Here is a 16849-nt window from a genome sequence, read left to right on the forward strand (position 1 = left end):
GCGATCTTTCTTCCACTGTGATAAGAAGCCCACCTGGAAAGTCCGTAGATGCCATCTGGCCCATTTCACCATAGGTATGCATGAAGAGAGGGAACCTAGGAGGCTTAGACAGTCTGATGCTGCCATAGAATGGCTCGCTAGCGCCCTTTTCACTTTCCCTATCAATGAAGGGATTTTTTCTGCCGGGAGGGAAACTGCTCTTCCTGAAGTGTTGAAGAATGCCCCTAGGTAAAATATCTCCTGTGTGGGCGTAAGTTGACTTTTGGCGTAGTTGATTAGCCAACCAAACTTTATCAGTGTGTCCAGGACCAACTGTACATGTATCACCAAGGTCTGCCTGTGCTGAGAAAGAACTAGAATATCGTCCAAATAGTGTAGTACTCGAATCCCCTTCTCTCGAAGAGGAGCCTAGTTCGCTACTAGCACTTTGGTGAAAGTTCTGGGCGCTGTTGAAATCCCGAAGGGAAGGCATTGGAATTGAAGATGTAAGTCGCCTATTCTGAACCGAAGAAAAGGTTGAAACTGAGGGCGGATAGGTATGTGCAGATACGCATCCTGAAGGTCTATGGACGCCATCTAATCTCCTGGCTGAACAGATAGAATGACCGTGTTTAAGGACTCCATCTTGAAATGTTCCACCCGCATATACCTGTTCAGCCTCTTCAGGTCTAGCACCGGCCTCCAACCCCCCAATTTTTTGGGGACCAAGAAGACTGGGGAATAAAAGCCTAAGTGCTTCTCCAAGTCTGGAACTGGTACTACTGCCTGCTGGAGAACAAGCATTTTGACATATTGAAGAAGGGCCTCCTTCTTCTCTCTGGAGGTTGGAATCTTGGTGGCCTGAAAGGAATAGAGGGGAGGCTGCCTTTTGAATCCCCAGAAATGACCTTGACAGACCATGGACACTGCCCACTGGTCTACGCAACCTTCCACCCAAACCCGGGCAAACGCCTTTAGACGGGCTCCTACCGGACCGGTTTGGGTGGAGAGGGCATCAAAAGGACTTCTGGCCATCAACTGTGGATGTAGAGACTTTTGGTTTAGCCGACCTCAGAAAGGTAGCTTTCCAGCCCCTTCTATACTCCCTTCCCAGACTGTAGGATCTGGAGTCCTTCCCTCTTAACTGGCCCGCTGGGCGGTTTGCAAATCTCTTCTTCCTGCTTCTGTCCTGGGGAATTAGCCTACTTTTCCCCCCTGTGACTCTGGTAATTGCCGTATCCATTTTTTCGCCAAACAGGGCTTTCCCATCGTATGGAATACGACACCATGATTGCTTAGACATAGGGTTGGCCGACCATGGTTTTAGCCACAACACTCTTTTGGCCGTTATGGAATACAGCAGGGCTCTGGAAGAGCATTTTTAGGACGTCAATAGCCGCTTCTGCTATGAAATCTGAGGCCAGCTTTAATTCATCCAGTGCCTTAATGATTTCTTCTGAACCTACCCCTTGTCTGAGGGCTGTTTCCACATTGTCTGACCATACTCTGGTGGCCCTTGAGATCGAAGTCAGAGCTACCGCCGGCTTGCATGCTCCGCCAGCCGCCTGATATGTTTTTTTCAGGTCTGAGTCAATCCTTCGGTCAAGGACATCTTTAAAGGAGACTGCGTCTTCTAGTGGCAAGGTCGAGTTTCTAGCCAACCTCATAACTGAGGCATCCACAGTTGGTACAGCATCAAAAAGTTGCGCATCTGCTTCTGCCAGTGGATATAACTTAAGAAAACGATTATACGCCATAGGTCTTCTGTCTACCTTCTGCCATTCATCTGTTACCACCTCCTTGATTTCTTTCATCAAGGGAAAAGTTGATACCTTCTTTTTCAGATGTGGGAAATATTTCTTTGTTTTAGAAGGTGGCTCCGGATTTTCCTCTCACTGGATTGCATCCTTGACCGCGGTTATGAAAGGCTCAACTAGAGCGAAGTCAAAAGCTGAACTATTGCTATCCACCCCTTCCGCCTCGTCTTCAGAATCCACCTCTGCGTCCAAATGAGGAGTGGATGCGCTTACTGCTGCTTCAGGCGAGGGTGGGTTAATTTGGTCTTGGGAGAGGGCCAACTCCCTGATTGAATCCTTGATCAAGCTCTTAATTGATTCCAGAGACTGCTGCTTATCTTTCTCTTTATCCCCTGTAGCCTCTAGTAGACACTTCTCGCATACCAATTTTTCCGGCAGCGCTTGTCTTCCACATACCCAACAGGTCTTCTCTTTTGGATACACCGGTCTGTGGGATTCGTGTTTGCTAGGGGTATGTCGGGGTGACCTCTGGCCACTGCGGGAGGCATGAGCTGAGGATGAGCGAGAGTGTCCTGAGCTCCTATGACCTTTGGATCTCTTATCTGAGGAGCTACGGTGAGATGATCTGCGGGATGATCCCCGGTGCGGGCTGTAGAAACAAAAAATATGTTCTAATTTGCCCGTAGTGCTCTTTTTTATTTTCCTTTAAAACTTACCTGATTGTTGCAGCCCTTACCTAGCGGTATGATGAGGATCTTTTTGTTGCGGTATCACATTACTAGGGGCAGCTGGGCAAGAGAAAAACAAAACACACACACACACACACACACACACACACACACACACACACACACACACACATATATATATATATATATATATATATATATATATATATATACACACACACACACATATCTACACAATACATAACATTAAACAAAAGTACCCATTTGCAAGCCCCTAAATACCTTGGCCAGGCTCCATTGCAAAAAATAGGGAAGACACTTAAGGGAGATGTCTTCACCTTGATAGCTGGCCCTGTAATGAATCCCAGGCTCTCCATTTATGCTGAGAGCACTTTGGGAGTACCAAGATGGCCACCGACAGCTTCAGTTTGCTACTGGGCATGCACCGTACTGTCACATGTGCAAGTAACAGCCTGCTCACATACGGATAGGAGACATACCATCAGGGAAGAGCATAGAGGAGAGGCTAAGCTCCTGTTAATCTTCCAATATGGCCCAAAAAAAGATCCACAGAAAAAAACGGCCTCCCATACTTATCTGGCGCCTTTAGCAGCCCAAGCGATGGGACTCCATACTGCAGGAGAGCATGAACCTGCAACGGTTACACCATAAAGCAGTGAGGTAAGGCTGATAATGATCCTGCAGGCATGAGGACAAAGTAAAGAATACTGACTAAGGGGAGGAACTCTTTTTTTATAGAGTTAAAATGGTCCTGTGGGTTGGTAGAGGGCGGAGCAACCAACCATGGGTATGCTGACATGGGAGGCACCAGGAAAATTGCTTAAGAAAACTGAATGCAGTGAGACATAATGCCCAACATAGTGAAACAAAGGATTTTAGGTTTACATTCAATTTGAAGTGTATTGAAAAATATTTGTGTAACTGAATGGTGTCAGCCTTGCAATGTGTTTTTTTTTTTTTCATTTTAAACAAGTATAACACAATAATTTCAATGGTATATTTAACAGACCAAACAGGAGGAATAGGAGAGTATGGGTTACATACACTTGAAATAATTTTAACCTGAGGGACGGAAGTTCATGGGTGATGCTAATAAATGTAATTGTTTGACTATCATTTTTACATATCTGTTGTGAAAATTGTACATGTGCTCCTCCTCACCGTATTATTGTCTTCATTCCATGTTATATTGTTGGGGTCAATGTGAAGTTGGTCTTCTTCTTTAGCCCATGGTGTGTACAAACCAACATCAGTTTTACTTGCGCTAAAGTGGCGGAAGGACTTCACCCAATTTACTATTTTGTAGTAGAAAGGAAACTCACCATTTTGATCGAAGAAGGTCATTCTGTCTGCCGTCTTATATGGATTTTTTATTTGTTTCACATATTTATGCAACTGGAGGACAAAAAAAAAAACTCTCAAACAAGTTAAAGCTGAAGTTCAATTTGTTTATATCTTGCTTTCCCTTAATTTTTCCATCCCCATTTACAACACTTTTATATGCCTTATTTTAAATTCAATTGTTTTAATAATTTTCAATAAAATACAAAGATAACAACATATATATTTTACTCAAAACAGTGTATACTCTTATGAGATAATGCTTGTTTGACCACTTGCTGACCAGCCGCCGCAGTTTTACTGCGGCAGAATGGGCACGGCTGGGCGAAACAACGTTATGTAACATCGCTTCGCCCTGTGGCCACTAGGGGCACGCGCCTGCCTGCTGCTCGCCCCCAGAGCCAATGCATGTGCCTAGCTGTCGCGATCAACGCCGGGCTCCCGCGATCGCTTGTGACACACCGAGAACCGGGATCTGTGTGTGTAAACACACAGTTTCTGGTTCTCTGAGGGGAGAAGAGACTGATCGTCTGTTCATACAAAGTATGAGCAGCGATCTGTCATCTCCCCAAGACAGTCCCCTCCCCCCTTCAGTTAGAACACAGAGAGGGAACACAATTAGCCCCTTGATTGCCCCCTAGTGGTTAACCCCTTCCCTGCCAGTGACATTTTTACAGTAATCAGTGCATTTTTATAACACTATAAATGCCAATGGTCCCAAAAATGTGTCAAAAGTGTCCGATGTGTCCGCCATAATGTCGCAGTCCCAATAAAAATTGCAGATCGCTATCATTACTAGTAAAAAAAAAAAATAATAAAAATGCCATAAAACTATCCCCTATTTTGTAGACGCTATAATGTTTGCGCAAACCAATCAATATACGCTTATTGTGATTTTTTTTTACCAAAAATATGTAGAAGAATACATATCGGCCCAAACTGGGGAAAAAAATTTTATATTTTTGGGGGATATTTATTATAGCAAAAAGTAAAAAATATTGTTTTTTTTTCAAAATTGTCGCTCTTTTTTTGGTTATAATGCAAAAAATAAAAACTGCACAGGTGTTCAAATACCACCAAAAGAAAGCTCTATTTGTGGGGAAAAATGGACATCAATTTCGTTTGGGTACAACGTCACATGACCGTGCAATTGTCAGTTAAAGCGACGCAGTGCCGAATCGCAAAAAGTGCTCTGATCAGGAAGGGGGTAAAATCTTCCGGTGCTGAAGCGGTTAACAGTTGCAATAGGTACATAAGATAAACTTATCTAGTGCAACACAGCACTGTAGAATATATATCTTCTCAACAACAATTGGCATATTTCTCCAACACAGTTAGTGTTATGCCACGTACTCACGATCGGACATTCCGACAACAAAATCCATGGATTTTTTCAGACGGATGTTGGCTCAAACTTGTCTTGCATACACACGGTCACACAAATCTTGTTGGAAATTCCAAATGTCAAGAACGCGGTGACGTACAACACGTACGACGGCACTAGAAAAGGGAAGTTCAATACCAAGTGCACCATCCTTTGGGCCCCTTCTGCTAATCTCGTGTTTATCTCGTGTTAGTAGAAGTTTGGTGAGAGACTATTTGCGCTTTTCAGCCTTGTGCTTTTCAGTTCATTACTGCTCTTCAGTTTGTGGTTGTGGATTCGTATTTGGTTTTCAGTGCATGTAGTCAGTTCGCTGACCGTTTTGAAGCCATGTTGCGAGTACATACTTGTCGTAGAGTTTGTGCTGTGCAGGGGCTTGGTGTTGGGTTTCTTAGTACTTTGACCCAAGCCCAGTCCATAAACAGGGCGGGGAGGAGTTCATGGACCAAGAATTGGTTGCTCCAGCGTGACCAATTCTCGCACATGCCTTCCTTTGTTGTGGGAGAGCCAGGAGAAAAATCCTGAAGATTTCAGGAATTATCTCCAGGTGACTGACCCGTTTTTCACTGTATCTTGGCTTTGCTGTCCCCTTATATTACCAAGCAGGACACCTGCATTCGGCAAGCCATCACTCCCGAACAGAGGCTAGTCGCCGCGTTGTGGTACTTGGCGACAGGGAGAAGTCTGCAGAACATCAAGTTCTCGACAGGCATCTCCCCCCAGGCTTTGGGGATCATTATTCCAGAGACCTGTTCTGCCATCATTCAGGTCCTGCAGAAGGACTTTATTAAGGTAAGATTTCTCCTTTACCATCACATTCTATGTATTTAATATTTGCTAATGTATTGTATTTCTTTCATCATTCCCTAATTACCATGATTGTAATATGCTTTGAATGTCCCCTTTGTCCTCATGCATGCTTTTTTAAGCTTCCTTTTTTGTCCTTTATGCATATTTGCCTTCACTAACCTCCCCAGCATGCTATCCTGGGCCCATACACACCTAGCCTAGTCACTTAACAATGTATTTTGTCAGCTCCATAGTAGTGCTTTAACTAAACATCCCCTAAAATGTGTCCAAATGTTATTTGTGTCCTTAAATTCGTGCAGAGTGCCTGAGGCTTTTTGTTGGGGGTCCCAAACTCATTTGGAACCCTCCCTCCCCCCCAACTGCTAAGTCAACCGACACCAATACTCTATCTGCTGACTTTGCCAAACCCATACACACTATACCTACCTCTTTTGTGGTCATATTTATGGATGAATTCACCAAAGCATGTAATGAAAGGGCCTGCCTGAATACTTTCAAATGGTACTGTTTAAAGTTTTGTTCTCTTATTATCTTGATAGGTAATTGCAGAATGTAAAAATGTGCTTCAATTTGGACAGTGTGTATTCATATTTTTTTATTATGACACTTCTTACCTGTCCAGTGGGCTGCCAATAGTGTAAGTAAGGAGGGGCTGGCCAAAGTTAAACACATTATTTATGCATTCAGCTCTCATGGTAGTGGAGAGGGTTACCTGTCCAAAACATCCCCCCCCCCATAATTTTTACAATGGGCCCTCAGAGAGGGTGAAGAATCTGAAAAGTGTACTTTATATATTTGTATTTAAATACTCCTTCAAATAAATGTTATACTGATGTTGGCCAAGAATGTTTGTGTTTAATCTGCAATGTTTATGTGCAAAATTACTAATTTGTTTTTTCTTGTTTGACTCCACAGTTTCCTTCAACGCCATAGGAATGGCAGACTGTGGCATCCCAGTTTGCCCAACGGTTGGACTTTCCCAACTGAGGAGGGGCAATAGATGGGAAACTTTGCGCAATATTAATAAATAACATGTAAATAAGTGTAAAAACTGTGTACATAGACAAAAATAGTGGCTATAAAGATAGCAGTTGCTGCAGCTATTGTTGCTAGGATCAACAACCTCTATATTGCAGTATATAGCAATCGCCGCTATCGTCTAATAAAGTGATAATACTAAAATATACGTGAGTAAAAAATATATATAAATGACTGCGGTAGTGTTATAATTCAACTCTAAAATTATCGTAAATAAAAAACAAATTACCGTGAATAAAAAGCAAATCCTTGTGAATAGGAAACAACAAATTCGTCTGTAGTCATTAATAATTAATAATATGTGAAATTATAAATAATATCATAAAGCAGTAGACATAAAAATGGTGAACATAAAAATTGTGCAATAGTAGTCCACTTCAGTGCTATATTAAAGTGCAGGTGATTAAAATATAGTATAAAATTCTTAAAGGAGGTAGATGGGTAGCAGCATATAAACAGTCTATAAGTATTTCTTCTATTCAATTCTGGTCTATGAAGTGTAATGGGTATATTATCCCTGCTGGTGGTGTCTCCTAGTGTGGTCTCACAGAACCCTCACCTTAAATTTGCAGTAATCAGGCATTCAGTGATTGTAGCTTTAAGATGTAGGAGTAGTCTCTGGGAACTTCTCTTTCTTTGTTACTGTTTCTACATCATTCCTTCTATGTGGCTCCGCTCTAGTTTTCTCAGCAGTGGGGGAAATAAACAAAGAGGGGAGGGGGAGAAAAGAAGGCTCCACTAGTGTATTATAGTTTTAAAATCAAAGGGGGGGAGTATTTATTTAGGTATTGCTCTTACATTTAATTCATTAAAAGGGAGAGTAAATGAAAAAACGATCTGGCGTTCTCAGCGCCCTCTCACTTGTTCTTCAGATAGTGTGTACCGCTCCAGCCAATCCCTACGCGTTACGACACCGTCACATGTCTTCATCTGGGGAACCGGATTGGCTATTTTGTGTTAGCTTATATATTATAAAGCCGGAAGTTCTAAAACTGCCATCTTGCTTGTGGTTTGTATTCATTTCACTTGGCGGCCATTTTTCTTTAGTTTAGGGCAGTTTAATCTCCTCCATTTTATTGAAGGTGTGTGTTAATGTGCCTCTATTTCATGAACCTCCATGTGGGCAGCCATTTTTTTGGTGGCAATTTACTTAAATAATATAGCATATTGCGGCTGCTGCATATCACGGACGATGTTATATTACGGGAATTTAAAATAAATTCTGGTCACTTCATAGATCAGAATTGAATAGAAGAAATACTTATAGACTGTTTATATGCTGCTACCCATCTACCTCCTTTAAGTATTTTATACTATATTTTAATCACCTGCACTTTAATATAGCACTGAAGTGGACTACTATTGCACAATTTTTATGTTCACCATTTTTATGTCTACTGCTTTATGATATTATTTATAATTTCACATATTATTAATCATTAATGACTACAGAAGAATTTGTTGTTTCCTATTCACAAGGATTTGCTTTTTATTCACGGTAATTTGTTTTTTATTCACGATAATTTTAGAGTTGAATTATAACACTACCGCAGTCATTTATACATATTTTTTTACTCACGTATATTTTAGTATTATCACTTTATTAGAAGATAGTGGAAATTGCTATATACTGCAATATAGAGATCGTTGATCCTAGCAACAATAGCTGCAGCAACTGCTGTACACAGTTTTTACACTTATTTACATGTTATTTATTAATATTGCACAAAATTTATTTAAATATTTACTGTACTAAGTGTTGGTGTGAACTCCTCTATTTTGCTGCAATATTATCACATTTTCGTCAAGCAATGTTTATATTTAAAATTACCTAGCTACCACCACCATTTATCATCCACCAGCGTGAAGGACATTTTTTAGCTTTACTGTAATAGATGGGAAACAAGTCCACATCGTACCACCCCCCAACTCGGGGTCATACTATTATAATTACAAGGGGTTTAATAGTATAGTGATGTTGGCGGTGGTGTCGGCGACTTACGAGTTTCTGTATGTGGACGTGGGGAAAAATCGCTGGATGTCGGATGGTGGAGTCATCACCCAGACAGAGTTTTACAGACTGCTACAGAATGGCAGCTTGGGCTTGCCACCTCTGGAAGAAAATGTGGTGGGACTTCCATTTGTCTTTGCCACGGATGAAGCTTTTGCACTGGGGGACCATCTTCTGCGGCCATTCCCGATGACGACCCTCACCCCGGACCAAAGGGTTTTTAATTACCAGCTGGCCAGAGCCAGAAGAGTGGTTGAAAATGCCTTTGGAATAATGGCCACCCGGTGCCGCCTATTTCTGACAGCGATCCATATGGCGGAATATAAACTGAATCATATTGTCCTTGCCTGTTGCATTCTCCACAATTTCCTATGGAAAAATGCTATAAACTATGTGGCCTCAGTTGGAACTGAGGCCGGTGTTCCAAATCCAACTACCTTGACCACACTTGAACCTGGCCGTCCTGGCTTGCCCCCCCCAAAGCGCCTGTGAAATTAGACAGAATTATCTCAAGTACTTTGCGGGTAGTGGGGCCATTGATATGCCAGACAATGTGTGAAACTTTTCTCAAATAAATATTTTTGGCATAAACTGAACTCATATTTCATTTGATTTACTGCTTGTGTTTCTTTTAGCTGTCTCCTTGGTTCTCCAGTGGCCTTTTTTTTAAGGCCATTTTCTTCAATAATGCAACAGTAATTTATTTGATACATGAGGTGACAATCTCTGCGTTAGAAAAGGGTTTTTGAACAAACCAACATATTTTAGTAATAACATTTTTGGTATAGACAGTACAAATAGCCTTGTTTGTGTTAAATAGGCATGTTTAAAACCATAAAACAATACCCAAATCAAGGAACTTACAAAGTTCAACTTTGAAAAAATGAAGGCAAGAACAGACATTAGTATGTCCAAACTATGTTGATCTTGCCTTCATCAGATAGGATGATGTCACCCCTGTGAAAGCCAAATTTTGAAGATGCACACAAATTGAGAGTCAAAATGGGGATTTTCCTGCTGATCCCATGCCTAATGTCAACATGTGCTAGCTCCCATCATGGGGGATCAATGGATGTGTTTCGGGGGTGCAACCCCTTCCTCTCAGCTACTTTAGTTGCCAGGAAGGGGTTGCACCCACCAAACGCATACATTGATATCCCATGATGGCAGATAGCACATGTTGACACACTGTGTGCATCTTCAAAATTTGGCTTTCAAGATACTTAAAAATAATCAAAAAAAGAAAACTTTAGTTGTTTTTTAGATTCTGTCTAAAACATCAATGATGGTTTTTGAGTCTTTTTTTCAACATCATTGATGTCTTCCTTGATCTTCTGTAAATCAAGATTGCAGACCATGATCTCCCCCATGAGGATCTGTGCACTTGCACTTTTGAAATGAGTTTCTTCTTCCACAACATCCACATCACCTTAAATTTAAAAAACACACCATGTATTACAAATATGCAGGCATACATCTATTACCTGAAGCTGTGGTCTCAGACACTCACCTGTTGTGGTCACAATTTCGCCAACTTCCAAAACCTCTCCTTCCTCCACATCCTCAGATGTCCCGAGTTTTTTTCTCCCCCATGTGAATTAAAAAAAGGTATACTTAGCACACAGATATTTGAGTCCAGAAATAGGAATATGAAACATTGCTTGGAAGTGTCATACAATTGTCTTTTTGAGTTCCAAGCTGAAGACATTTTTTTTTCCTTTCTAAAGCTGGACTACTTATCTTTTTTGTACACTTTTAACACATAGAGAGACTCCTAGTATCCACTGTAGCACCAGTGTGGGACACCCTAAAAAGTTTGTTCTGGTGTCCCACACTAGTGCTCCTGCGTACAGATGTGTAAACAGCTGCTGAGTGTCCTCTCCTTACACTGAATCAAATTTACCTTTCGTTCTAGTTACAAACCCATCTACAACAATGTACTAAACTTATTTTAATACAAATAGGCCTAAACAAATGTAGTTAACCTGCATCTGCCAAAAACATTTTATTAGTGGGCAAACAAACAATGTTTACTACGATTACTGTGCCTACGAACCTGAAAGTTGCCATTTTAAACTGTACAACAGTAAAAAAAAGCACATGGAGCAGCATGAAAGTAATAATAATAATAATAGGAACACACGACAAATACTTACTTTTTTGAAGAACTCTCTTGATCCTTCTGTACTGATCGTGCTCCCTCAATTTCAGGTCTGACCATCGTTTCCTCAGTTGATCCTTGGATCGCCGTACCCCAAAATTCCGGTGCAGACTCTTCACAACTTTAATCATGATCTTGGCCTTTCTCACATTTGGGTTTGGGTAAGGTCCATGCTTCCCATCATAGTCGGCCCTCTTCCAGCTGTCCACCATCTCTACAAAGGACATATTTGAGGCCTTAAATCTCCTCTGGGATCGGATGTTCATAGCTCTGGACTTTCGTTGCTGCTGCTAGTTATCATGCATTTGCTCTTTCTCTGCCATGTGCTCTCCCCACTGCACAGAAAGAGAAGGGGCAGGGAATAGACTAGAAAGAAGGTCAGGGGCAGGCGGAGTTTCATGCATGCACAGTGTATAAAGCGTAACATGCGTGCGTCATATGTATGATCTGTGAGCGGAGGAAGGAGTATCGGAAGCGCCGTTCGTTAGAACGAAAGTACAGTTTGAACTTGGGGCATCAGTGGTCTATACTGCTTATAGATTGAGGCCTATATTGGGACAAGATTAGGAGAGTTTAGCCTGACATTAGGGTTTGTTTTGTGTTGTGTCTTGCAGAGAAAATGGATGGCTTCAATGACCACAACTTCCTCCCCATATTCCTAGACGAGTACAGGGAGCTGCCCTGTCTGTGGCAGGTGAAACATCCACATTATAATCATAAACAAAAGAGGCAGGCAGTGCTGGAGAAACTGCTGGAGTTGGTGAAGCCGGTGGTCCCCACGCAAACATCACCTATTTAAAAGCCAAAATTGGTGGCCTGAGGAGCACTTATAATAGGGAGCGTAATAAGGTCCAGGAATCCATGAGATCAGGAGCAGCAGCAGATGCCATTTAGGTCCCCAGGATGTGGTACTATGACAGACTGTGTTTTCTGTCAGACCAGACTGAAGTCAGGCAATCCCTCTCAACCCTTCCTTCCACTCTTCCTTCCACACTTCCTTCTACCCCAGCTGAGGCTTCCTACATCCAACCTGGGCCTTTCAGCCAGGAAAAAGAAGTGGAGCTTGAGTCAGGTATAGCATTGTTCAACATATTTCTGGTTGGAAAATGAATGATGTTAACTACATGTTGTTATTGATCACTAATTGCTGATTTAATAAAGTGTTTTACATATCAATAGACAGTAGTGGCCAAAAATGTTTTCGGGCAAGAAGTAAAAATGCAGGTGTCAGAATGATAGTCTTTTATATTTGTTAACATTCAATTTGCAACAGTCATGAGCTGAAAATTGTGTGTGATTAATGAACCAAATACTAAAACTATGTTCTTTTTTCATACACAGGAAAGCCTCAGCCAGGAGGAGGGCGTGGAATGTGGCAGCCAGGAGGTGGCGGGGGTCAGTGTCAGCCAGGAGTTGGCTGGGCCCAGTAGTAGCCTGACAGAATCCCAGGTCCCTCCCCTCCACCTTCCAAAAGTCCCAGGAAGGGGAGTAATGTGCAAGAGGCAGCGCTTGGGCTGATTCGGGAGGATAAGACGGCCCTCAGAGCCAACCTTAAAAAACATTTCCTAACAAAAACTGATACAAGAATTAGGAGAGAAGCAATATACGAGCAAACAAGGTTGAAAAACAGGAGAGGATATCGTGATTGAGACATCTTATGCTGGTCGCCCCTTTTGGGGCTGTTGGATCTGGTGAGTGGGGACCCGCAAGGGGGTGCACTAAAGTCACAGGAATTATCCGAGAGCACTCAAGTCACGAAATTGTTGAAACATTGGATCTGAACAAGTTTTTTTCCACAAAAGTTTTTTCTCACTTTAAGGACTATAATCACTGTAAAATTGTTTAATCTTGGTCTTCTTTGGACTTATTTGATTATAATATGTTTATTTGCACTAATTTGATATAATAAGTAATGTCCTTTAATTCATATTTACACATGTTTTTTCTGCACGGGGAGCAGAGGTTTATTTTGATGGTTTGAATTATTTTTGATGAGTAGAGCATATAGATATTTTCACCTAGTGGTGGTATAAGGTGCAGATTATCACAGTAAAAGGGGCCTCAGGCCATACCCCTTAATTATAAGGGTCCAACTGAACCACCACTGTAGACATTACCTATTTATTTACTTATTTATTTATGTATTTTTTCTACACTTTTTTCTACACTTGTTGATACACACGGGTGCATGTGGATATATAGGTGTATGTATGTGGGCACAGACATATATACCCTTACGGTAACTAAGTTTTTCCCTGGGAGGTACCAGGTACCTCTATTTGGATCTATTGAGGGAAACCATCTGGGTAACCACCCCTCCCATTTATTACCCCATAGGAAGCGCCACAACCCTTGTTAATATATTTTCAGTTAGTAGAGAATCCCTAGGGAAGCTCTTTAAAGGGAGGCAGCATACCTAATTTATTGTTCTAAGCGCAGCTCTTTGTATCTAATTCTTTAAGAGGCTTTTGCCTGCATGACTGCCAGCACAATGCAGGAAATGGAGGAGGGCCAATGCCTCTTGTGTGAGGAAATTATGTATACAACCCTAAATAAGGGGTTGAGGGGCAAAATCACAACCAAAACACACCTGTGTGAGTTGGACCATCCTCCTCCTTCTCCTCCACCTTCTGCCACACCTCCAACACCACAGCCACAGCCTGGAAGCAAGCAGGGAAGGAAGAGTGGAAGGAAGAAAGTGATGGCCTGGGTTCAGTCTGGTCTGACAAAAGACGCAGCCTGGGGACATATATGTCATCGCTGCTGTTCCTGATCTCTTGTAGACCGGGACCGGATTATGCTCATTATTATATGGAATCCCCAGGCTAACAATTTTGGGGGTAAAATAGTTGATGTGTGCCCTGGGGTAAAAAGGCTTCGCCAATTTCACCAGTTTCTTCAGCGTTGCCTTCCCCTTTATTTTATTATGACCCATAATAAATGGCTATTTTGTATTCACAAATACTTGCCTATGTGTTTTTCTTCGAAAGGGACAGTTTGTTTTTGAGTAGGCAGGTACATTTCCAAAATACAATGTCAAATGAACAAGGGACACCAACACAAACCAACCTCCTTGAGGTTAAAAAAATACAGATAATAATGGTGTTGTGGTAACTTGACACACAAAACGAAAAAAAATATTATGGAGAGCACTAGAAAAAAAACAAAAAAAACAAGGAGATCTTGATAAAAAAAGAAAAACACTATAAACCAAAATTAAATACATTATTATGGAGATCTGACGAAAATAAAAATAAAAAGATTCAGGAGATCACGAGAAATAAAGAAATAATTTTTTCAGAACCCTGTGTGACAGCTCCTTTGATGACAGCTTTCTTCTTAAAAATTGTCGATTGTCGACTTCGCCATCTTGTACTCCAAGGCCAGATCAGTCACACGAATACCACGGTCATGCTTTTCTACAATTTCCTTCTTCGGCTCAATGGTTATTTTTGTCACAATCTTATTCTTACAATTCCTGCTCTGAACAGTCTTGTCACCTTCATTACTGCTCTGTACTTTGTTTTTACCACCATGCTTGCTCTGCACATTCTTGTCACCTGCATTTCCGCTCTGCACATTCCGTCACCTGCATTACCGCTCTACACTTTCTTGTCCCCTTGATTACAGCTCTGCACTTTCTTGTCACCTTCATTAATGCTCTGCACATTCCATTCTTGTCACCTTCATTACTTCTCCGCACTTTCTTCTTACCAACATGCTTGCTCTGAATTTTCTTTGGAGCCATACTGGATGTCCGGTACAGTACAGTATGTGAAAAAAATCACACATAAAAAGCTTTACAACGAGTGTGCACAGGGATGTACAGTACAGTGCTGTACAGCATGTGCTAAAAGCAAACAAAAAAGCTTCTCAAAACTTCTCAATACTGTAAGTGTCTTCACAGTACACTTTCAGTGTCTCTCTATGACCACAATCTCACCTACAGGAAGTCATGACCACGTGTCAGAGCAGGGAAGATGGCCGCGGCTCATGTTCGTGAACTGAAGCAGAGTTCACGTACCAAAGCAAATTTTTGTGAACTCTTCTGTTCGCAACCGAGTTGTTTGTGAACAGAAGTGTTTGGGAACCGAGGTATCACTGTAAATTAAAAAACAATAAAAGTCAATAAAACAGTAATTAGGGTGCAAACTGCACTGCTCCATGATAAGTACAGTTTGTAACTAGGTTAGTAAACACTTTTGAGCATTCCCATTATCAAAGTTTGTCTTAATTATGCTTCCTAAGTTGTCCAAGGCTTATGGAACTTGTCAGCTTGAAACAGAATATAAGCGATATGCTTTTCATATTCGTAGCCTAAAGCTATTAGACTTTTCACTTCAATGATATTTCAAATCTCATTAGATTTCCATCTTTTAGTTATGGAGAGCCTAGCTGCAAACAAAACATGCATAATAATAGACCTTAGGTCAGAGGGTACTTTCTCTGTTCCTATAATAAGAAAAGTGAGTACAGGATTAGATTTTATGGTTAGCCCTGCGATTGCTGAAATCAGTTTTAGTGCTGATCTCAAAATACTATGAAGATGAGGGCTGGACCATAGCATATGCATCAAGGTGCTAATTAAGCCGCAACCTTTCCAACAATTGTGTTCCCGTGGGATAGCAAATTTGGACACTGTGGGGGGTTATGTACAATCTCTCAGACATTTCCCAGTAAGTGGTGCATTTGTAATATGCATAACTACAAGTTATGGCCTTCAGCCATTGTGTATTGGTGAATGAGGTATGGATTTCCCTCCCCCATTTAGGTAACAGAAATGATTTGGTAAATAGACATTTAGACTGAAGTGTGTTATAAAGAGTAGTGATAACCCTGGGCGTTGTTGCTACTTTGGTCCAGAAATGCAAGAGTATTTAGTTCAAGAGTACAGATAAAGTTGTGTTAGAAGTAAGATGTTAATCACTTCAATACCAGACACTTTTCCCTCTTCCTGCGCAGGCCAATTTTCAGCTTTCAGCGCTGTCGCACTTTGAATGAAAATTGTGCGGTCATACAACACTGTACTCAAACAAATTTTTTTAGTCTTTGTTCCCACAGAGATTTCTTTTGGTGGTATTTGATCACTGCTGGGGTTTTTATTTTTTGCGCAACAAATAAATAAATACATTTAAAAAAAAAAAAAATTTTTCTTTGTTTCTGTTAGAAAATTTTGTAAATAACTACATTTTCTCCTTCATTGATGGGCACTGATGGGGCTGTACTGACGGGCACTGATAGGCACTGATGATGGGCACTGTTAGACGGTACTGATAGGTGGCACTGGTATGCAGCACTGATGGGCACTGATAGGCAGCACTGATGGGTACTCATAGGTGGCACTGATAGCCACCAATAGGCGGCACTGATGGGCACTGAAAGGCTGCACTGATGGGTACTCATGTGTGGCACTGATGGGCACTGGGCACTGATAGGTGGGCACTAATGGGCATGGATGGTGGCCATGGGTGGTATACCTGGTGGTAATCAGTGGTGGCAATCCCTGGTGGTCCTGGTGGCATCCCTGACAGTGTGGGTATCCTCGGGGGATGGACAGGAGAGCAGCAGTATGTCTTTCCTCTACTCGTGCCTGTCAGACGCGAGTGAGGAAAGGCCGATACGTGGCTTTTCCTGTTTACATTGTGATCAGCCGTGATTGGA

At 41.6% G+C, this 16849-nt stretch overlaps 1 protein-coding gene across 1 annotated transcript in view; it reads right to left on the reverse strand.

Moving 5' to 3' along the window:
- Window positions 1-16849, reverse strand: part of LOC141131267 (vomeronasal type-2 receptor 26-like) — a 142209-nt gene that overhangs the window by 10880 nt on the left and 114480 nt on the right. The window contains exon 4 of the mRNA XM_073622612.1: window positions 3608-3841. Coding sequence (XP_073478713.1) covers window positions 3608-3841 — 234 coding nt within the window. The remainder of the gene's footprint in view (window positions 1-3607; window positions 3842-16849) is intronic.

The sequence above is a fragment of the Aquarana catesbeiana genome, linkage group LG01 (assembly GCF_042186555.1).
Source record: "Aquarana catesbeiana isolate 2022-GZ linkage group LG01, ASM4218655v1, whole genome shotgun sequence".
NCBI classification, from domain to species: Eukaryota; Metazoa; Chordata; class Amphibia; order Anura; family Ranidae; genus Aquarana; species Aquarana catesbeiana.